At 35.2% G+C, this 23158-nt stretch overlaps 1 protein-coding gene across 2 annotated transcripts; it reads left to right on the forward strand.

Moving 5' to 3' along the window:
• The first annotated feature begins 17889 nt into the window (after positions 1-17889).
• LOC131021409 (protein FAR1-RELATED SEQUENCE 1-like) lies at positions 17890-22385 on the forward strand. Of its 2 annotated transcripts, none has more exons than XR_009100940.1 (5): positions 17890-18243; positions 19257-19474; positions 21625-21696; positions 21781-21855; positions 21944-22385. XR_009100940.1 is itself a non-coding variant. In XM_057950597.1 (5 exons), exons 2-5 carry the CDS (start codon positions 20486-20488, stop codon positions 22001-22003), a joined length of 1260 nt encoding a protein of 419 aa, XP_057806580.1. In that variant the 5' UTR covers positions 17890-18243; positions 19257-20485; the 3' UTR covers positions 22004-22385. The 2 variants fall into 2 exon arrangements, 1 of the variants encoding a protein (XP_057806580.1); XM_057950597.1 differs by having other exon boundaries at positions 19257-21538.
• Positions 22386-23158: the final 773 nt, after the last annotated feature.

A 23158-nucleotide genomic window follows, 5' to 3' on the forward strand; every position in this document is an offset into this window, starting at 1 on the left:
AATTCGAAACACAACCACAATATAAAAAGTCATAAAATGTATAACATATATTATAATTTAGGAATATATATATATATATATATATATATATATATATCACATACTAAATTAAATTTGAATATTTACTACAAGTAAAGCCTTTTTAATGTGACGAAAAAATATGTGATACCGAGCCTATTGTAATCTCCAATCAAATTATGAATAATTAAAGAGAATTTGAGTTTGCTAATCTTAGTTATAGTTTATTAAGTGCCAATTATAATTTATTCATTCTCAATTATTAATTAAATAGCAATTTATATAGAAAAGAAAAAGAAAAAATCTAAAGAAAAATCCTTGAAAGCACAAGGGCCGGACCTCATTACCCCCCAAAGAAAAACCCAATGGGAAAAACTTTAAGGAGGAAAAAGAGTGTCCGTCTAGAAACAACGTGAGACATAAGTCGAAAACGAAAAAAGAAAATAAAGTAAGGGTAGAAAGGATAAGTACCAGTACTGAGCTTCGGACTAGTCATCAGCCAATACTTGCCATAATCCCAAAGGCAGTTCCTGCAACGACTATTAGGAAGCTTCAGACTAACCATCACGTCCCAGGTAGCCGTGCTAGAAAGTCGTCTGCAGCCAAAGGAAAGGGAAGGGAAGACGTGGTCTAACAGACCACCAATAAAGCAGCCAAAGGAAAGGGAAGGGAAGACGTGGTCTAACAGACCACCAATAACCACGCAAATCTCAAGCAAATAAGATGCAAACCAGCTAGCGAAAAGAACCTGCAATGGAATAATCATGCAGCAACAAAATGAAGGACATCCAAAATCTAAAAGCATGACCAAGAAGAAGCGGCCATCACCTAAAAAGGGAAGGAATAGGTAATGGTACTGAACCAAAAACACACCCAAATCAAATCATTCCGGTAGATCCGACCGATGAATACGCAACGCCGACTGTGGGAGCCTCTCTCATCCCTGCCATCCCCGATGAGGCTAGGATCTTCCCAACAGCGGAGCCACCAACGAAGCCCGACCCTCCGGGCCTCTAGCTCACCAGAAAACTAAAAAAACCACTGGGGACGCTCCAAAACCCAGCATCACAAAGTAAAACTGAGCCTACCGATGAGAGGCAGCAGAATCCCAATAACACTGTACGAGAAAACCCCATGCAAGCCAAAATTAGACCACCGTGCGGAGGTGGCTATGAGTGGACATGTCCATGCACACTATGTTCCTGATAGCGTCAATCTCATTGGGCCACCAACCCTCAGCCATATTGTTATTCACCATAATGTCCGTCGATTTATTACGTTCACGATAAATATGGGTGACATGGAGGTGAAAGTTCTGAAGAAGATTAAGAACTTTGTTCCATGAGCCGACGAAGCGCCAATGTACTAAAGAACATCTAGATTCTAATAAATGGACAATATATGTTGAGTCAGACTCAACCCACAAGTGAAGCCAAACATAAACATGGGCGACTTGAATAACCATGATGATAGCGAGAAGCTCGGCCTCAAAGGCATAACCGATCCCGCTCTTGAAATGAATGCAGCCTCTGACCAGCACCATTTATCATGGAAAAAGCACCTCCTGCATCAATTTTTCCCAGAGAACCCATAGCCGAGTCATTAGTGTTAACCTTGATCCAATTAGAAATTGGAGGCCACCGATGAACATTGATAATGTCAATTGTCAGGAAGAGGCGTTGCACAAGCAGCCATGCCAATAACTTGAATAACGGTATAATCAGACCAGCTGTTACACATGTGGCTAATTAAGATTGCGGAAATTATTGTCCATCTCATGAAAAGCAACTTTGACGACATGTATCCTGCGTTTATGATCAAAGCTCTTGTTATAAAAAATAAAATACATCGATTCCTTTGCGTCTAGATAGCCTAGAGCATAGTGATGATGTCGACCTTCCAAAAAGAGTGAACTTGAGGACTCAGTTTGTAATTCCAGGGAGCAACTAAGAAGCTATGGATATCCGAAACGTCGATGGCGTGGTTATATATAATTAAACCAGCCAAGAAATTCCTGCCAAAGATTTTGGACACGTTCGCACTGCCAAAAGATGTGGTCTGCTATCTATCCGTCCTTGAGACAAAAAGAACAAAAGTTAGGCATGATAAGGCCGTAGTGAGTAAGACGATCAAAAATGGGCATCCTATCATGAATGATCCTCCAACAAACAAGCGATCTTCTGATAGAAATGTATGACTCCTAAATCCAAGATCCCTAAATGACTTTTGAAAATCTATGGCTGTTATTGGCGAAGGCAAGAGCAGTTGTAACTTTTCCATGAAGAGAAGGTTTCCAAAAATGAGTGTTAGAATCGGTGCCAATGAGAAGAAGAATAATATCACATAAGATTTACGGGAAAATGTTGACAAATTCTTGTGTGAAATGCCATATCCCAACAAAGAAATAGTCCACCATGGAGTGATCAAGGATTTATCGATAAGTTTGTAGCCCAACTAATCATCTTTCTAGAAGTTAGTGGAAGATCCATTACCAATATAGTTGTAAGAATTGTCAACAATATCATAAATTTCATGTTTCAAACCCAGCCATATAGAAGAGGCAAAAAATCGTAAGGTAATTATCATTCATGATGTTATAGCCAAAATCCCGACCACGAATAATGTTCCATGCCATTTTCATTAGGAAACATTTATTCATCAGAGAAAAAAAGCGAAGACCCAACCCTCTTTCCTCTTTGATAGCACACAGTCGATCATAACTGACAGAGCAAGAATGACGCTTTCGGACATCACCAGTCTAAATAAAATTAAGGCATTTCAAATCAAGTTCCAGGAGCAGAGATCTAGGCCATCTATAAACCATTATAGAATGAGTGATAGAGCTATGAATAACGGACTTGACGAGACAAAGTCTACCCGCCATGGATAAGTGCATACATGTCCATCTAGAAAATTTCTGAAGAATGCCATCGTGAATAGTCTTGAAATAAGAAAAACAAACTCTCCCAATAGAAATGGGAACGCCCAAATTGTTGGGAACTTAATGAAATATCCTAACCCTAGTTTTGATGATACCAAAATCCTTAAGTTCTCTTTGTAATAGACTAGAACCTTTCGAACTCAAGTGTTAGAGTTCATCTTCTAGTTGTTTAATGTTCTGAAGACTGAAGAACGAAGGACTGACGACTGAAGACTGAAGAACTCGACTGATGTTCACGATTAAAGGCAGAGTCAAATACTGATATTTGACTAGAACGAGTTTCTCAACTGAAGAATCAGTTATGACTGATTCATCTAATGCTGGCTACGTGGAATCAGCAGACTGATACTAAATGTCAAGTATCAGTTAACATTCTTCCTCGGACTGAAACTCCAACGTTAAAAGGAAGCCACGCAATCAAAGTACAGTCACATTAAATGCAGAGATACATAGGATCGTCCTTTCTCTGCAAAGCATTCCTTTTTGGTGATTACCTTTTCAGAGGCACCTTACCTCTTGTACCTAAGTGGCCGTTTCTCACCAAACAAGGAACCTCGAAGATTGAAGCCTCAGCAAAATTCGAATTACTCTCCAACAGATGAATTCTTGAAGACCATCTTCGCCAACGGATCCATTCAAGACCTCTCCTATAAATAGAGCTCGAGGATTACTTCAATCTTCACCGATTCAAATACACAAGCTGAAACGCTGCCGAAATTGCAACTCAGCCAATCAAAGCCTTCCAAAGTTTGAATCGAAGAAGAGAATCACAAAGCCAAAATCAGTCCATTGCTGATTACATATATTCTCTTAGAACCATAGGCAAATATTGTTTATCCAAAGCCTAAGTTACTGATTACAGAGAGCCTGTTCTCTGTGATCTAGTTGGTAGTTTTCGAACCTCCTTTCAATTGAGCGAAAAGAGTGTTTGAGTTGTGTGGAGTTCAGACCAGTGTTCTAACTCCAAGAGATCTTAGTGCCCAGTGTGCGCTAAGTGTGTTTGAGAAATCCAACCCAGTATGTTGGTGCTGAAACGTGTGTTTTCAGTTCAAGGTTTGCTATGCACCCATAAGCATAAGCCCAGAGTGTTTGTCAGTGTGATCAACTGACCGTGGACGTAGGAATTGGATTCCGAACCACGTAAAAAATCTCTTTGTCGTTTATCGCTTTCAGTTCTATTTTCATATTTGTGCTCAAATGTCTTTAACTAAAACTGATTAACTGCAAAGTGAAACATAAACCTAACAACGTTTTAATCACAAAGGCTATTTCAAAAGAAAAAGTTTTTCGCTGCCAGTGTTATAAGTCTAACTGATAAATCTTTGGATAGTCAGTAAGATTCATAACACTCCTCTGTTTTATATCTAAGACTGAAGCCTTGCTCATATCAGTTAAAGTCTTGGACTTAACTGATATCTCTTTACCTGAAGAGAGATTCAGTATCAGTTTTAAACCTTCTGAATCAAAGTTTTCCTAAACTATCTCTATAACCAAAAAGTCGAGCTTCTTGTTTGAGAAATAGCATATAGGTGTATCCCTCCCCCCATACACCTATTCTAGACCTTCCAGGACCTAACACAAATAGGTGAAGGGCATCGAACCAATTGAGAAATTCAAAATTCTAGTGTTGGACCGCCTCTTGGGAGTTGTAACTTTTTCAACAAAGTACACGTGGAATTTATCAGGGCAATAACTTTGTGTTGGAACACAAAAAGATATATCCAACCTCCTTGTTTTGATGATACCAAAACTGTTAGAATGTCTCTCTAGACTAATATCCATTTCTGGACTTAAGTGTTTTGGTCCACATTAGTTTAGACTGAAGCGGTGATGTGTGTAATTTAGTTATCTAGATTCATATTATTTATCGTGTGTTTTTATTTGATTTTGCCCAAGTTCGTTGGCATTCTGCGCAGGAATTGCATGGATCGGAGTTGGAGACTCATGGATGAAGAAAGCTCAAGAATGGTGTGAATTTGATGAAGATTAGAGTTGACTGTGGAGGAATTTAGAGATTGGGCTTGGAGTTAATTATTTTAGATTTAATTAAAACCTAATACTCTTGTTTTGATTAATGTTTGGGCTTACGTTTGTAAGGGCCGATCAGCCCATTTATTTTGGAGTCAAGTGACGGTTATGAAGGGATTAAAATCCCTTAGTTTTATGTTGATTAGGTCAGCCGCATTTTTATTAGACATGAGTTAGGTTTATTTTGTGATTTTACCTAAGCACTACACGTTTTTATTTTCTTAGATATTAGGTTTTATTCTCTTAGGCAATAGACTCTTTTTCTTTACTTCTAAGAATTAGGATACAGATTATATTTCTTCTTGCTTGGAGTTGTGCGGCTGGGATCGAGACTTTGTGGCAGCCGCTACTTTTGGATTTTAATTGTGGTGATCTCTTTCAATTTCAATTCTAGTTTATTATTTTGTTTTATGATTGTTTTTATTTATTTAATTATTTTTTTTAGTTTAATTATGTGTAGCTAAACTTTTAATTCGGCGAGAATAATGAAATATTGATTTAATAATTTGTGAGACCTAATTGTTCATATAATTAATTCCTATTGATTTCGATTTATTCCTAGTGTTTAAAAATAATTCTGATTTTATTTAAGTCTGGCCAACTTAGGTTTAATTGGATTACAGTCAATTAGCACCTCCAATCCGTAATTGTTGGAATATGGCTGGTTAGTGATAAAGCTACCATGTTCGTAGTAGGAATAAATTGGTGGATTAATTATTACTAGCGTATCTAGGATAATTGGTCTAAATTGGGTTCCTTCATATTAATGCTATTAGAATATTAAATCTAAGACTGGCGTATCCAGCTAGGTTATATTTTAATAAGGGAAATCGACAAGACTAGCGTATCTAGCTGTCTATCGACACAGTAAGTAGGAATTGGGGTATGTCAGTGCGTATCACGGTATCCTATAACTGGTTGGTTGATAGGGATTAATTAATCTTTGCGTCGATGAACAGAGTCATTAAATTAATATGGATTTATTCGAGCCGAGTTACCTTTTCTTTGATTTATTTATAGTGTGATTTTCGTTGATTTATTTATTTCCTTAGTAAATTAATTTTTCTATCACTTTAAGGCGTGGTGGCTACACCAAAAATTAGATCTTTAGGAATTTGATTGCAATTACCCGTTCTCTGTGGTTCGACCCTGCTTGTTACTATACTCATTTAATTCTTGGTGAGATTGCAGGAATTATTTGGTGGAAAACGACGTCCACCAAATTGGCGCCGTTGCCGGGGAACGGTGTTAATTAATTTCTTTTTCCTATTGATTCTATTTTATTTTATTTTATTTTTCTGTTGTTTTTGAGCAGGATTAAAAAAAAAAAAAAAAACTCCAGGTTTTAGGAAAGGAAGCTGCAAGGTCTGTTGGATTCGGTGATTGTTCTGTCTGCCCGGACGGAACCGTTTTTCATGGTTGAACCCAGTGCCGCTACTGCGGAAGATGATCTGTTTGCCCAAACGGATTCTGATTCAGATGCAGAAACAAAAACCGAAGAGGCTCCTGAATCTATTTTTATGACTATGATTTATCCTTTGGTTGATGATTTTGTTGAGAATTTCAGGGAAGAGGAGCTCGAGCAAGTTATTTTTAGTGTGCTGAATGATGAGGATGTCAAAACGGATGAGAATGATGCTATTCGAGAGATTATCATGCAGCTGTACTCCACGGATGAAATTCCAATTCGGCACCTATCGAGCATGATGCCCAAATCGACCAGCTCAGAATCGATTATGCCATCTGTTGTGAAGCCATCGAAGGTAGACTCGAAAGAGGTAGGGTTTGGGTGTCATTTTGAAGATTCTGGAGAATTTGGGGTCAAATTGGACATTATGCTAAGTGTGGTGGAGTCAACTGCAATTCTGGGATTTGATGGAGGATTTGACCTAGTCAAAATTTCCCCCATCGTTTCCCTCTCAATTCCACCTCTTTCAAAACCCACTCCAGCCATCTCCATTCGCATCTCTCCGCCTGAAACACCACCGCTGCCGCGACCCACTCCAGAACCGCCGCCACAGCCACACACCTCCAGCCTCCATCTCCAACCTGCACCCGCCGCTGCTCCTCAATTCCACAATCCAACACCTCCCTGTTCCGGCCATCATATCTTTTCGTCTGCATCTGGAAATCACCACCGCCAGCCTCTAGTATTGCCCTACATCTTCACTCGCATCTCTCCTCCTGAAACACCGCCGCCGCCGCGACCCCCTCCAGAACCGCCGCCCTCCGCCCTCTGTCGGCATCTCCACAAGGCAGCTTGCACGGTGATGTCCTTCCTTTGTGTTTGTTTTTTTCTTTATGTTTCTCTTTGTCTTGTTTTTTTTGTCTTGCGTTTTTGTTAGTATTTTGTGTGTTTCCCTTTTTTATGCTTTTTCTTGTTTGCTTGAGGTCAAGCAACGTCTAAGTGTGAGGAGGGGGATGTGTCTTTATTTTTGTGTGTCTATGTTGAGTCGTCGCGTTGTCTTGCATGTTAGTCAAGTGAGTGTTAGTTTGTTAGTTTTGTGTATGCATGCTGCCAAGTTGCACTTTGTGATGAAGTAGATGACTTGATACTTTTGGAATTGAAGAATTGTGATTTTATGGATGAATCTTTATTAGATGAAAATTGGGATGACGAAGAAAGGCAATAAGTGAGTGAAAACCACACATAAGTGAGATTTGAGCTTAATAGAGTAGAGCACTCTCTACTACATTTCTTTTTTTTTTGAGTGATTTGATGTTCATGAGGTTGTGATATTAAGTGTGTCATATGTGACAAATGATAGAAGGCACTAGGGAAGCCCTTTTGGCCTGCGTTTCATTGCCTACCCATACATTAACCCCTAGTGAGCCATTTTTGAAGCCTTGACCATTTTTGTTCTTATTAGTCACTAAATAATTAGCCAAGGCCTGTTTTGGACTCTCTCTTTGGCCCAGTGATGCATGTCTAATTTTGAACTTCATTCCATTAATTACTAGAGAAAGTTAAGCTGTGGTTGCATGTGCCGTTTGCCCAAACTGATGTCTTCTGCTAGATGATAAGGATCTGTGATCCGTTTGGCCAAACAGTGGCAGTGAATTCAGATTGGGTTTGGGAGACGATTTGTGGGGATATTTTGTAGATGATGATTGCATGTTGATTGGGGATATAGAAAAAAATGAAGGGTGTTGCTGTTTAAAAAAAAATTGAAAAAAAAAAGAAAGAAAGAAAAAAAAAATCGAAAAAAAAAGAAAAAAAAGAAAAGTAAAGAAAAGAAAAAAAAAAATATTGCACCAATTTGAGTTGAAAAAGAAAAAAAAAAAAGAAAAGTAAAGAAAAGAAAAAAAAAATATTGCACCAATTTGAGTTGAGCATGTAGTATCATTGTTATTGTTGGAGTTTTTCCCCTAATTTTGGTTGCTTTCTTTCTCTATGAACTTGAAATTGTGGATGATGGTTTGGATTAGATATGCACACTTTGATCTTCATTGCTTGAGCCTAGGAACCCCTTTAGATCCTTCCAATCTTATGAATGGTCCCTAACCCCATTACGCCAAATGAACAAAGTCCTTTTTGAGTCACTATTTGACCGCGACATATCATGACTGAGTGGATTTTTTCTTGTATGTGTGAATGTCCTTAATTGCAATTTGAGCGAATGAGTGAAGTCGTGAGCTGTACTTGCTATTGCCTGATTTTGACTAATTTGATGATAGAGATGCATTCTTGAGATTCTAAATTTTTTATTTTGAAGGTTGAGAGTTATTTATGAATTACTTGGTTCATCTTGGCAGTATAAGTTACAAGCTAGCAGTTGTCATTTACTTGACTGTTGTGTTTTCGTGTCCCACTTCCTATCTTCCATATTTCTTTTTCCTTTCCGTGTGTTTGTGTGTTGAGTCGGGGAGAAGGTGGTGTCTCGAAAATTGTTTCCACTATTGAGTCTTTTCTTCACTTCATACTTGAGGGCAAGTATGATTCAAGTGTGAGGAGATTTGATGTGTGTGATTTAGTTATCTAGATTCATATTATTTATCATGTGTTTTTATTTGATTTTGCCCAAGTTCGTTGGCATTCTGCGCAGGAATTGCATGGATCGGAGTTGGAGACTCATGGATGAAGAAAGCTCAAGAATGGTGTGAATTTGATGAAGATTAGAGTTGACTGTGGAGGAATTTAGAGATTGGGCTTGGAGTTAATCATTTTAGATTTAATTAAAACCTAATACTCTTGTTTTGATTAATGTTTGGGCTTACGTTTGTAAGGGCCGATCAGCCCATTTATTTTGGAGTCAAGTGACGGTTATGAAGGGATTAAAATCCCTTAGTTTTATGTTGATTAGGTCAGCCGCATTTTTATTAGACATGAGTTAGGTTTATTTTGTGATTTTACCTAAGCACTACACGTTTTTATTTTCTTAGATATTAGGTTTTATTCTCTTAGGCAATAGACTCTTTTTCTTTACTTCTAAGAATTAGGATACAGATTATATTTCTTCTTGCTTGGAGTTGTGCGGCTGGGATCGAGACTTTGTGGCAGCCGCTACTTTTGGATTTTAATTGTGGTGATCTCTTTCAATTTCAATTCTAGTTTATTATTTTGTTTTATGATTGTTTTTATTTATTTGATTATTTTTTTTAGTTTAATTATGTGTAGCTAAACTTTTAATTCGGCGAGAATAATGAAATATTGATTTAATAATTTGTGAGACCTAATTGTTCATATAATTGATTCCTATTGATTTCGATTTATTCCTAGTGTTTAAAAATAATTCTGATTTTATTTAAGTCTGGCCAACTTAGGTTTAATTGGATTACAGTCAATTAGCACCTCCAATCCGTAATTGTTGGAATAGGGCTGGTTAGTGATAAAGCTACCATGTTCGTAGTAGGAATAAATTGGTGGATTAATTATTACTAGCGTATCTAGGATAATTGGTCTAAATTGGGTTCCTTCATCTTAATGCTATTAGAATATTAAATCTAAGACTGGCGTATCCAGCTAGGTTATATTTTAATAAGGGAAATAGACAAGACTAGCGTATCTAGCTGTCTATCGACACAGTAAGTAGGAATTGGGGTATGTCAGTGCGTATCACGGTATCCTATAACTGGTTGGTTGATAGGGATTAATTAATCTTTGCGTCGATGAACAGAGTCATTAAATTAATATGGATTTATTCGAGCCGAGTTACCTTTTCTTTGATTTATTTATAGTGTGATTTTCGTTGATTTATTTATTTCCTTAGTAAATTAATTTTTCTATCACTTTAAGGCGTGGTGGCTACACCAAAAATTAGATCTTTAGGAATTTGATTGCAATTACCCGTTCTCTGTGGTTCGACCCTGCTTGTTACTATACTCATTTAATTCTTGGTGAGATTGCAGGAATTATTTGGTGGAAAACGATGTCCACCAAGCGGCAAAGACTGAAGACCAGTATCTGAAGACGACAAACTGAAGACTGAAGAACATCTAACTAAAGCATGAGTATTGAAGACACATGATCTGGAAAGCCGACTGAAGAATTGGCACTGAAGCCTATGTGACAATATTTTGACTGATACCTTGGAATACATCAATCAATTCCTCAAGAAGCCCTAAGTAGTCAACTGCCGTACAAGGTGAATTTAATGCAAAGGACAGAAGTATTAAATGCCGAAGATAGGAGATCGTCCTTACTGACACAAAGCTTCCATTTTCGAGTCACATCGGCCTACAGACACCATCTCCAAGCTAAGAAAGACGTTACCTCTTTTAGCCTTGTGGAGAACAGAAGATTGAAGGCTTGAGCCCAAAATCACGTTTATCTCACAACAGCAATTTCTGAAGAACATCTCCTCCAATGGATCTATTCAGAACATTGTCTATAAATAGGCTCAACGTTCAAATTCACTCTTCACCGATTCAAACACACAAGCTGAACCTCTGCCAAATTTGCAACTCAGCCCACTTTCAATCCTCCAAAGTTTGAATTGAAGAAGAGAATACACAAAGCTCAAATCAGATCTCTAATTACTTACATTCTCTTAGAATTCTTAGGCAACTCATTGTAAACCTATAGCCTAAGTTCATATTGCAGAGAGCCTATTCTCTGTAATTTAGTTGGAAAATCAAACCCCTTTTCAACCGAGCAAAAAATAAGTTTGAGTGATAGAGTTATAGACGGTTGTCTAGACTCGAAGAGTTCTCAGACCTCGCAAGCAAAATGAGTGAAGTCTTGGTGTATTTGCGAGATTGAGAAAAGAGAAGAGAAATCCAACCCAACATGTTGGTACTGAAACAGTTGTTTCAGTCGTAAGGTTTGTTGTGCACCCGTAAGCACAAGCGAGTACTCGTCAGCCTAATCGACTGACCGTGGACATAGGAACGTGTTTATGAACCACGTAAAAATCTTGTGTCATTTACAGCTTTCAATTTTCAATTCGGTTCTCTTTACTCACTCACTCTTTAACTGAAACTGTTAACTTAAAAGGAGAAACCTTAAAATTCACATCTTATCACACTAAAGGCTTTTTTATTTCTACCTTGCTTCCGCACCTGTGTGAGACTTCTTGCTGATAACTTTTCTGACTGTCAGAAAGATCTCTCACCTTACTCTGTTTTCTTTCTCACTCGACTGACCTCTTTTACAAGCTACTGAAACACTCTTGAGTGTCTTATCATCTTTTCAGTCTTGTCTCTGTCTTCCTCAGTGGAAAGAAAAGTTTTAAAAAGCCTACTGGTGTATTTCCCTCCCCCCATACACCAGTTCTATAGCACCCCGAGACCCAACACTTTGGCTCGAGATGGAGCCATAGAAATCCAAGATATTCTTAATGTTGCGGCTTGTGACTTTTCCATATAAGAATTTCATCGTCATATAATAAATCCGTAGGGAAAATGATTCATTCTACTCATTTTTATAGAAGTCAAGTGTCCGGAAGTAACGCGGTTATAGAAAAGCGCACTAAAAACATCTTCAGCAACTCCAAAAAGAATGGGAGATAAGGGATATCTTGACGCACGCCACGGGAGCATAAAAATAGCCGCATGATTTGCCGTTATATAAAATCTACAATCATGCCGAGTTCAAGATGATTGAAATCCAGTGTATAAACTCCTCATCATAACCTCCCAGACTCCCACACGGAGGACTTTCATGAGAAAATACCATCGAATAGTATCAAAGGCTTTCTGAATATCAATCTTGCAAGCCATGGTCAAGCCTCCCCCAGATCTTTTCATGCAGTTGATACCCTTCGAACCTAACATGATTAGAAGAGAGCAAAATTCGGTTATATCCGAAAAATCGAACCGAGAAATACTAATTCGATTTGGTTAATTTGGTTTTCAGTTCGGTTTTGATTTTGAATTTTGAAATTTTGTTTTTCGGTTCAGTTATGGCTTTTAAGAAAATATATTTGGTTAACCGAAAATCGAACCGAAATATTTATTAATTTAATATTTTAATAATTTATATATAGTTTGTAAAAATTAAAATGATTATTATTTCTCATTCAATAAAATAGTCAATAATTACTCGTAATTTATAGTTTTATACTCTTAATCTTGTGTTAAGATAGTTTGAAATTTTGGATTATTATTTTTTATGGATTTCGAGTATTGTATATTAAATGTTAATTAGTTATTTAAACATTAGAAAATTTATTGTGTATTTATTTCGATTATTTGGTTTTAACTGAAACTGAACCGAAGTTTTAAGCTTGTTCGGTTCGAATTTGGATATTAATTATATAATTCGATTTTAATTTGGTTTTTGCTATTCCTTTCGGTTTGATGACCGAATAATTGAATGCTCACCCCTAAATATGATGCAGTCAGGCATCCATCGACCACTAATGAAGCTGAATTGATTCGGCAAGACATAATGCGCAGCCAGACGCTTAGCCAAAACCTTGGATATAATTTTAAACAAAAAGCTGGAAAGCACAATGGACCAAAGATTAGTCACAGAAACCACAATATCTTTCTTAGGAATAAGCACCAGTGTATTAGAATTGCACCTAACCAAAAGATAAGATTTAACAAAGAAAGTGCGCACCGCAACCCAATTATCTTGTTTGATAATAGACCAGCAGAATTGATAGAATTTGGCAGAGAAATCATCCGATCTGGGCTAGATGTGGGGTCCATGTTAAAAACTGCAGTTGTGATCTCCTCATCATCAGGAATCTTGGATAGCATAATGATACGAGTATCAGAGACGACATGATCGGTGACTGCTAATATCGATGCCTGTCTGGGTGTTATCCATGAAAAGATTAGTAAAGAAATCCACAATATGTTGGCTAATAATATTCTGATTATAGACCATAGATCTAGCAATATGCAGATGCGAAATAAGATGAGGCCTCTGCTTGTATTTCAGCAAAGCGTTAAATAAAACAGAGTTATGTTCACCATCTTGAAGCCAAGTAGCCCGACTCTTTTGCTGAAGTAAACTGCTTTTCCGTGAAAGAGCCACATTAATCTTAGCCTGAGTAAAAACCTATTTGTTAAAGAGCTCATCAGTATAGCTATTTGGAGAATATCTGTATTTGGATATCCATAAGCTCTTGCTGGGTCTCTATGATAAGCAAATCAACATTCCCATTTGGATATATTCATTCTCAATTATAGAATATTTTAACGTTAGTTTATTAATTTTTTGGTGAATATATTTGGAAGATGTCTATCCATATACAATTTATAATTTTTTTACGAAAAAAATAGTTTAAAAGTATACATCACACACACACACACACACACACACACACACACATATATATATATATATATATATATATATATAGGGGAGGGCTAGAATAAAAACACTCTTAAGTGTATAAAATATAAATGATTTTCAGCCCTTAGATCATCAAGATCTACGGTTGATTCGTAACCCTGTTGGATGAATTCGTGGTCCTGAGTTCGAATCCCAAAGGTAGCAAAAAATTATTTTTCACAATTCGTAACCATGTTTGATGAATTCGTAACCATGTTGGATAAAATTCGTACATTAAAAAACGTTTATATTTATATTTTAAGAAGTGTTTTTACCGTAGCCCTCCCCTATATATATATATATATATATATATATATATATATATATATATATATATATATAGGGTGTGGTTCTAGAGAGAACTACATTATTTGTGAGAACGGGAGAACCATCAAATCTAATGCATTCACTGTAAAAATTAATGCATCCGCTGTTAAAATTAATGCAATCAAAAAAAAAAAATGCTCCCTTCAGGATTCGAACCCAGGATCTGCATTCATCCAACAAGATGATGCATCCACCGTAGATCTTGATGATCGAATGGTTGAAAATGGTTCTCCGGTCTTCTTTTATTTATGGTTCTTTCCTGAACCTCTCCCTATATATATATATATATATAGAGAGAGAGAGAGAGAGAGAGATTGGTTCAATTGAGATTTTTATATATTTGTAGATTTGAGATTACATCTTAGCCATTCATTTTCCTTAATTTAATGGCTGCTAATTTTTTGGTGTTTATCTATATATAAAAGCAAAATAAATGCTATCCTACGTGGCATCGTATAATCACTTCATTTCCATTTTTCTCAATTCTCATTCATTCTTATTTTTTTCTAAATTTTTAATCAATTTTCTTATCTAAATATTCTCCATCATATAATTAATGCACACGATGACTTATGTTAGAACTCCTCTTGATTTTAAACTCTAAATAAATGAGGATTGGTTATTTTACGTTATACTAAAAAATATTTATATCTTGCTCTTATTAGTAAAACGAGAGGAAATAACGTAGGTGTTTGATAATTTATAAAATTGAAATTAGCGTTTAAATAAAAAAAAAATAAGAGAGATTGGTTATAAGATTGTATAAGTCAGAATGTATAGATATCAAAAAAGGATATCAAAACGAATCCTGTATAATGATTTAAACAAAATCAATTCATCAAGGAAGTAAAATTAATTCAATACACTAAATAAAAATCGGAGAGTATATATCAAAAGCAAAATAATAAGCTATACAAGAATTCAAGATCACAATTATTAATAATAAAAAAAATAGATTCACTTAATTATAGATAAATCCTATTAAAAGTAGAATTCTTTCACAAATTAACTATTCTTATATTTCATCTATAAAAAAGTATATAATTAATTTTATTTCTTTAACCTCAACTATTCTTCTCGGTTTCTCATTACTTTTTTCTTTCATAATCAATTGTTGTAGGATTCATTATTACAATTAACTAATACTATTATTTTTCAAATATGCATATTACATATTACATGCTCCCTTCATCCCACTCAAAATGCTACACATTCATTTTCGGGTCGTCCCAACGAAGATGATACATTTCTATATTTGGCAAAAATAAGAAATTTTAAATATTTAATTAACACTAATTAAGTATTCTCTTATTACATTCTCTCTCCTACTTTATCACTTTATTATTACACACTTAAAACACTAATCTACAACTCATTAAATCCCGTGCCGAAAAGCAAATGTATCGTCTTGGTCGGGACGGAGGGAGTATTATTTTTTATAAGAAATCAGGCAAATGTTTCTGCTTCGGATGCAGAAGAATCCAAAGAATTTGCAGAATGAATACTTAAAATAGGCGATGGTACTGCTCGACAAAGTCTAGGTGATGGAGAATCTATTATGGCATTATCAGAAGACATTCTTATACGCAATGCAGTAAATCCTATTGCAGCTATAGTGGAAAACACATAACATGAAGTGACGAATAATGCATTTGATCCAGACATATTTAAGAATATAGTTATCTTAATCCCCACCAATGAGATGGTTGATATTATCAATGATTACATCATGACTCTAATGTCTACCAAAGAAAGGGTTTACCTAAGTTCAAACAGCATTTGCGAAGAAGATGGACAAGTGGACCTCGATGAACAGGTATTCTCGGTTGAATATCTCAACACAATCAAGTATTCAGGATTGCCGAGTCATTAAATTAAATTGAAAGAAGGATGCAAAATCATGCTTCTCAGAAATATTGATCCATCTAATGAGTTTTGGATGAGCTTTGGAATGATGCTAGACTGATAGTAATTCAACTTGGGGAACGCGTAATTGAAGGCAAACTCATTTCAGGAAAAAATGCGAGCAAGAAGTTTCCTATAGCTAGAATGATCATGAGTCCATCAGATTTCACTAAATTTTCAATTCGGTTTCAGATAAGGTAATTCCCTATGAGTGTTTGTTTTGCTATGACAATAAACAAAAGTCAGGGACAATCTCTTTCAAATGTAGGATTATACCTACCCAAACCCGTTTTTAGTCATGGACAACTTACGTGGCAATATCAAGAGTCACTAGAAAAAGAGGTCTAAAGATTTTAGTATGTGATGAGAGTGGTCATACGCAAGACGCAACAACTAACGTGGTGTATGATGAAATTTTCGATAGATTATGAGGTGATTACAAATTTAATAATTTACTCAATGTTTGAAAGTTTAAGTCATTAATGATATTACTTAATCTAATTTTTATTTTTTATTTTTTTAATTACTGAGCACATGACATCTAATATGGATACGTTTCAAATAATTGTTGCAATTTCTCTCTTTTAATATTTTTTGGATCGAAATTATGTTTACATATAAATGTCATAAGATATTTAATTTAGGTTGATTTCAAATAAATATTACACCCTTTTACTGTAAAACAATTTCATTAAATGTTATATTTTAGTGAAAAGAAATTCATGAAATGAAAAATGTATTGAATAATTACAAAAATTTATGTTTTAATAGATTCCCGTCGAAATTCGACGGGTAAGTTACTAGTTGATTATAAATTAGAGAAAGGCTAGTTAGTTATAATTCTCTATTTTTCATTAAACGGTCCTACAGCTAATATATCTCAACAAATCTCCTTAATTAAGGTATGTGATATCTCAAAGATTTTTTGTATAGATCAATTCGAATGCCGTTACAAAACTGAACTTGACATCTGTATTTGATTTATGATTCTTTATATTTTGTACATTATGTAGTCAGGTACCAAGATTATATGGTAAACATCGACCTCCTTCAATTACATATTTGGTGTTCAATATAATGCGCCATAGTTCAACGAGATATAAGCCAACGTTCAACACAGTTCAAACTTTGTCAATATACTGCGCCATAGATATAAGCTGACGTTCAACACACTTCATTTATAGTGTTCAATATAATGCGCCATCGTTCAACAAAATTTAATACTATATTATCTAACATATGATTAAATTATATTAATCATTTTTCATTGTTTTATTATTTTCATATGTCTTGTTTTCCGATTTAATGATCTTTGTTGTTTTCCAATTTAGTGATCTTTATTTCGATTTCACAGTTCACATGTTTTTTTTTTCTTTATAATTTTGTTGAACATTATGACTAAAAATCTGAACATTTTACAACTTAAGCACGAACTGGATTGAGTTCACAAGTCGTTGAACCTTCCTTCTTCTTCTCTTGTATCATCTCACGAATGATTTCTGGGAATTTAGTAGAACATACTATGGTTTGTGATGAACATAATAACTATTGTATAGAACATCAAAAACCAATTAATAGAATTTTTCCAAGCCTTCCTTCTCCGTCTCATGTGTCTTTTCTTGTGTACCAGTGCTTGCCAAGCCTTCGTTGTTCTTATCTTGTGTTCCTCCACGCGTATCTTTTTTTTTTTTTCGGAGGATCCTCCACATGTTATGTTCATTAAACACTATTCAAACGTTCGAAATAGTTTGATATCAAAAGGCAAATTGTTTTGGGTTTTGGTGGACATATGCAAAACAAATCGAAAAGAAACACAAGCGTCTTTCACTGTAGTAATCTGATTAAATGTGGATTGCATTTTCATTTTATTTGAATATTTAATCTATTGATTAAATGTGGTCTAATTTATACTAATTAAATTGATTTTTGTGATATATATTCAATCGGATGAGATCCAGTGTACCATAAATTGTGTCCCACTCCATGTCCCATTAATAAAACTACGTAGTTTTAAGTATAACTTTAAAATACATATATTTGCGTCTGAAAATTCGGCTTGGCTTAACGGCTTGGCGAATCTTCTCCATTCACGGATAGATATGCTTCAACTGGATTCGAAGGAAATTTTCCGAATTTCCGGCGAAAATCATCAAGCCATGGAAATCAGATATTCTTTCTCGTCCCAATTCATTCGTTCTCCTACTCTGAATTTAGTTTTAATATCTTTCTCCAACTCTTTTCTCTCGCCAATTATTTTTGCGGCACGCCGACGGAGACGACAATCGAAATCACGCCAGTGAGTTTTGATGTTTTTATAATAGTTGAGAACAGATTTTTGAACTTTTATTTCTGAACCATGATTGTAATTAGTCAATGTTTTGGCAATAACCCAATTCGAATTCTTGGTGAATTGAAAATTGATGACAACCTTGGCTTTCGAATTCTGTACAATTTATGATTATTTTTAGTTATAGCAGCAGTAGAATGTTGAGGATGGGGCGTTGGTTGAGTCAAGAAAACACGTTGGCTTTGGATGCACGAAGGTAACATATATCAAGGAATAACGGTGAAATGATAATTAAACTGTTGCAATTAAGCATCACAATCAAGGAATAATGGTGAAAATCACCACACTGTTTTATAACTAAAAAAAGTCAATCCAAGTTTAAATCAAATATGATAAGGTACATATATCGTCTGCAGCTGATCTAGTGATGGAAAAACGAATTGTGATTTAATGAATTCTAAATAGGAGACTTATGTCGTAAACATGTTTGTGTTAATAATTATCATCAAAATTCAAAAGAAACGACAAAATATTAAGGGATAAGAGCATGAAATGATAGTAGGTATTATATCTGGTAGCAGGAACCTAGGATGGTAATGGTTTGGTTGCTGTGGGTTTCTTAGATGCACGAAGGTTTCACTGTCATGATATTCTATTCACTAAATACTAAAATTGTGCTTTGTTTTAAATCAAATAGGCTCACTGTTATGTTCTCATGTAGCTAGCCTACTTAGCCTAGGGACCTTACAAAAGATAGACGTAAGGCATTAGGAATTAATCTTCATTATCTGCATTTGCTAAGATATTTCAATGGTTTTGTAAATATAACATGAGTACATGACTTTTAAACTATTGTAAATAGTCATTTTTTTGCCAGAACAGGGTAAAGTCGAGAACAGGGGGCTGGTTGTTTTTAGTTACAGTCAAGCAGTAGAATGTGTGTATATATATATATTGAATATTTATTACAATGTTCTGCTTAACTTCATATAATACTTTTTGTTACATTATTTTTTTTGAAGGCCAAAGCAAACATTACCATGGAAAGTGAATCAATATCTTGTCGTCGCTTGAGTTTTGAAGATGTTAATGAAGAACATATTCAGCATGTCAATGATAAGATTGATGACCAGAACAATAATCAGTTGGCCATTGCTACAAGTATGTTCAACGTGGAAGATATTCCAAAAATTGGGATGAGCTTTGACACTGAACAAGAAGCTTATGACTTTTATTTAAAGTATTCAAAACGTGTGGGTTTTGGTATAAGAAAGAGCAAAAGTCATAATGACAAATTTGGTCAGTTAGTGGACAGAATTTTTTGTTGTAGTGCTCAAGGAAAAAGGATGAATGAGAAGCATGATATTTATGTGAAGAAGATTCGTCCAGAGACTAGATTTGATTGTCAAGCTAAAATGAAAGTTAGCAGTCGAGAAACTGGAAAGTTTCGTGTGGTTCAGTTTGTTGAAGACCATAATCATTATCTCTCAAGTCCGAATAAAACACACCTACATAGATGTCACAGAAAGATTGCTCCTTCTGCAGCATTACAAATTCAAATGCAAATGATGTTGGCATCACACCTAAAGCATCCCATGATCTTATGGTGAGACAAGTAGGGGGAAGAGAGAATTTGGGCTTCATTCCTCTAGATTACAGAAACTATTTGCGATCCAAAAGAACAAGAGATACAAGAATAGGGGATACAGGAGGAGTATTAGAATATTTGCAGAAGATGCAATTTGATGATCCAAATTTTTTCTATGCCATTCAAGTTGATGAAGATGATTTGATAACTAATATTTTTTGGTCTGATGCAAAGATGAAAGCAGATTACTCAAATTTCGGTGATGTGGTTTGTTTTGATACAACCTACAGGAAAAATAATGAAGGTCGTCCCATTGCATTATTTGTAGGTGTAAATCATCACAAACAAACTGTGATTTTTGGAGCTGCACTGTTATACGATGAAACGGCTTTGACATTTGAGTGGTTGTTTGATACATTCACTAGAGCTATGCGTGAGAAAAGACCGATAACTATTTTGACAGATCAAGATGCAGCAATGGCTAAGGCGTTAGCTTCTATATGGCCTGAAACTCATCATCGTTTATGTCTTTAGCACATTTTTCAAAATGCTGCAATTCATTTGAGTAGTGTCTTTTCCCAGTTCAAAGACTTCGCTAAAGACTTTGGAGCATGTGTTTATGATTTTGAAGAAGAAGATGAGTTTATTGCAGCATGGGACCGAATGTTGGATAAGTATGCACTTAAAGAAAATGATTGGTTGAAGCGTTTGTTTAATTTGAAGGAAAAATGGGCTTTAGTCTATGGACGACAAATGTTTTGTGCTGACATGACTACCACCCAAAGGAGTGAGAGTGTGAACAGTGTTGTTAAGAGATATGTAAATTACAAGCACAAGTTTCTAGAATTTTTTAAGCACTTCCAGAGACTTCTTGATGACCGTCGATATGAGGAGATAAAAGCCGATTTTAAAGCAAGTACAAGTGTTCCACATTTGACGTATCCTGTTCAGATTTTAAAGCAGGCAGCAGGCATTTATACCCCTGAGGTATACAAAATCTTTGAACAAGAGTGGTATAAAGCTCATGATTGTAGTGTGGAATGCTCTGATGATGGGGGATTACAAGTGAGTTACAAAATTACTCCTTATAACAAGAGCCATCACCATATAGTTGCATTTGATTCATCGAGTGGAAAGGCTAATTGTAGTTGCAGAAAATTTGAATTTGCCGGGATTTTATGTTCTCATATTTTGAAGGTATTCACAATGAAAAGCATTACGAATATCCCAGGAGAATATATCCTAAAAAGGTGGACGCGGAAAGCAAAAGTTGGATTTATTGGAGATTCGAATCTTAACACCTGCAACTTAGATCCAAAAATGCTTCAGAATGTGCGATATAAAGAATTGTGTGGATTGTATGTTCAATTGGTTACAAAAGCATCAGAGAATGAAGACACATATAGACTTGTGAAAGATGGAATTTTGAAGATGTTTGATATAGTGGATGACAGGTTGCAAAGTATAAAATCAACTGATAACCAAGTACATGGTAAAGAGTTTGACAAGCATTCAGTGACTGAGGATGAGCTACATACTAAAGAAAAAAACAATTCTGGAGCCAAAGGTATAAAATCGAAGCACAAGACAACTTCAGGCAAGAGACCAAGAGGTGGCTTGGAGAAAGCTTCACAGAAAAGAAGAGGAAGAGGAGGAAAAATCCTACCTTCAATTGCTCCCACAAGTTCATCTCCATTGTTATCTTCTAATTTTGAGGTTTGGCTTATATAAATTTGTTTACTTTTATATGATTTTTTTCTAAATATATAGTGTAATTATAAACTATTTTTATTGTGAAATAGGGTGGAGAAAAAAATCTTAACACTACTTCAGTTGTATCTGCTATACCATATCAAAGACCCAACACATTTGAGGTTTGCTTTAGTATTGTGAATAAAAGTTTACCTATTAATATACTAACAATCAATCTAAATTTATTATTTTATTTATTGATGAAGGAATTCTATGCAAGTTCAAGCCAACAAAGTTTGGGTGAACTCTCATTTCCTATGAACATGACAAGCTTATTATTGGTAATTTCTTTTTCATAACACCATTATTTTTGTTATAAGGGAATGTCAAGTATCTTTGCTGTTTCTCATTTTATTTTTTTTATTACAGGCACAACAACCACTTAACTTTGGATCTTTAGGAACAAAGAACTCGCAGCAAAATGAATAATTTAAGATCAGATGAGTTTATGTTTGATTTACTGATCTGATGTGTGTAGAAGAGTGGAAGGGCATCTGCTTTCTACATTTGTGTATTTGTGATCAGTTTTCTATTTCCCTTCTAATTTTTTGTTCTTTTAGATGATAAATTATGGAGTATTATTTTTGAGTTTCCCTTTAAGAGTGATTAAAGTTAGAAATGTCTTGAAACTTGTATACTGCTTGGTGGTGCTTTTGGTCAGCTTATTGAATATTACATATATTTATTTATAATATTTGTATCATGGATGCTTATGATTTTTAGTGTTCTCACGTAGCATTATCTTTCTTGGATTAGACTTTGTGCACGTGGGGCTTATTTATCTTTCATTGATCTTGATTTTGGTGTATCATCTTGAGTTGTTGCAGACCACTGTTTCAAATAACAAAATCCAAAGTAAAATAAAATTATTAAAGAAGTAGAGCTATAGATGAACCTTGAGCATTTTTTTTGCTGTTGTTGCTTTAGGTTCCTTAAGTATAGCTTATGGAGTTGGGAATTCAAATACTTTATATTCCTTGATTTCTTATAGCATTATATGCTTCATCGAAAGGTGTATCATGGATGTTAGCTTCCAACTTAAATGTGATTTGGCATTTAGTAAAGATTTGTATAAGGCAATATAAGAAACAACCATAGTGATGTCATCAAGCTTCCCACCATAATAGCAGAAACCAGCTTCTTGTGCTGCAGCAGAGAAATGAGTCTGCCTTTTTTTGTCCTGTGCTCGTTTCCGTGCCAATGCTTGCTATTTTCTGTGCAGTTACCTGAGGCCCTAAACCAGCTCTCGTAGCATGAACTACAACAGCAGTAATGTCATTGTTATATAAATTGTCGAAAAGCCCATCAGTCTCAGCTATTATCACATCTCCTGGAGGAGGTATTGATACACATTTGCCAAGTTCAAATTGCTATTTGTTGTAGTAGGAATGATAAACTTAGGAGAATGCTACAAAGTTGAGCTCTAGAGTAGTTGATGAGATTGATGTTTGTAATGTTCTTGTTTTGTCACGCAAATGATAATAAAATTCTTTATTTACCAAAAAAAAGATTTGTATATTCTGAACATTATTTTGAACAGAGCTATTCATGCATTTGCATATTAGTTGCAGAAATGGGATATGA

This window comes from Salvia miltiorrhiza, chromosome 4, assembly GCF_028751815.1.
Source record: "Salvia miltiorrhiza cultivar Shanhuang (shh) chromosome 4, IMPLAD_Smil_shh, whole genome shotgun sequence".
Classification (NCBI taxonomy): domain Eukaryota; kingdom Viridiplantae; phylum Streptophyta; class Magnoliopsida; order Lamiales; family Lamiaceae; genus Salvia; species Salvia miltiorrhiza.

Coding starts and splice junctions, on each gene's coding strand:
- LOC131021409 (XM_057950597.1), top strand. CDS start 20,486: ATGTTGGATAAGTATGCACTTAAAGAAAATGATTGGTTGAAGCGTTTG. Junction 21,539..21,624: donor TGTTATCTTCTAATTTTGAG/GTTTGGCTTATA, acceptor ATTGTGAAATAG/GGTGGAGAAAAAAATCTTAA. Junction 21,697..21,780: donor AAAGACCCAACACATTTGAG/GTTTGCTTTAGT, acceptor TTATTGATGAAG/GAATTCTATGCAAGTTCAAG.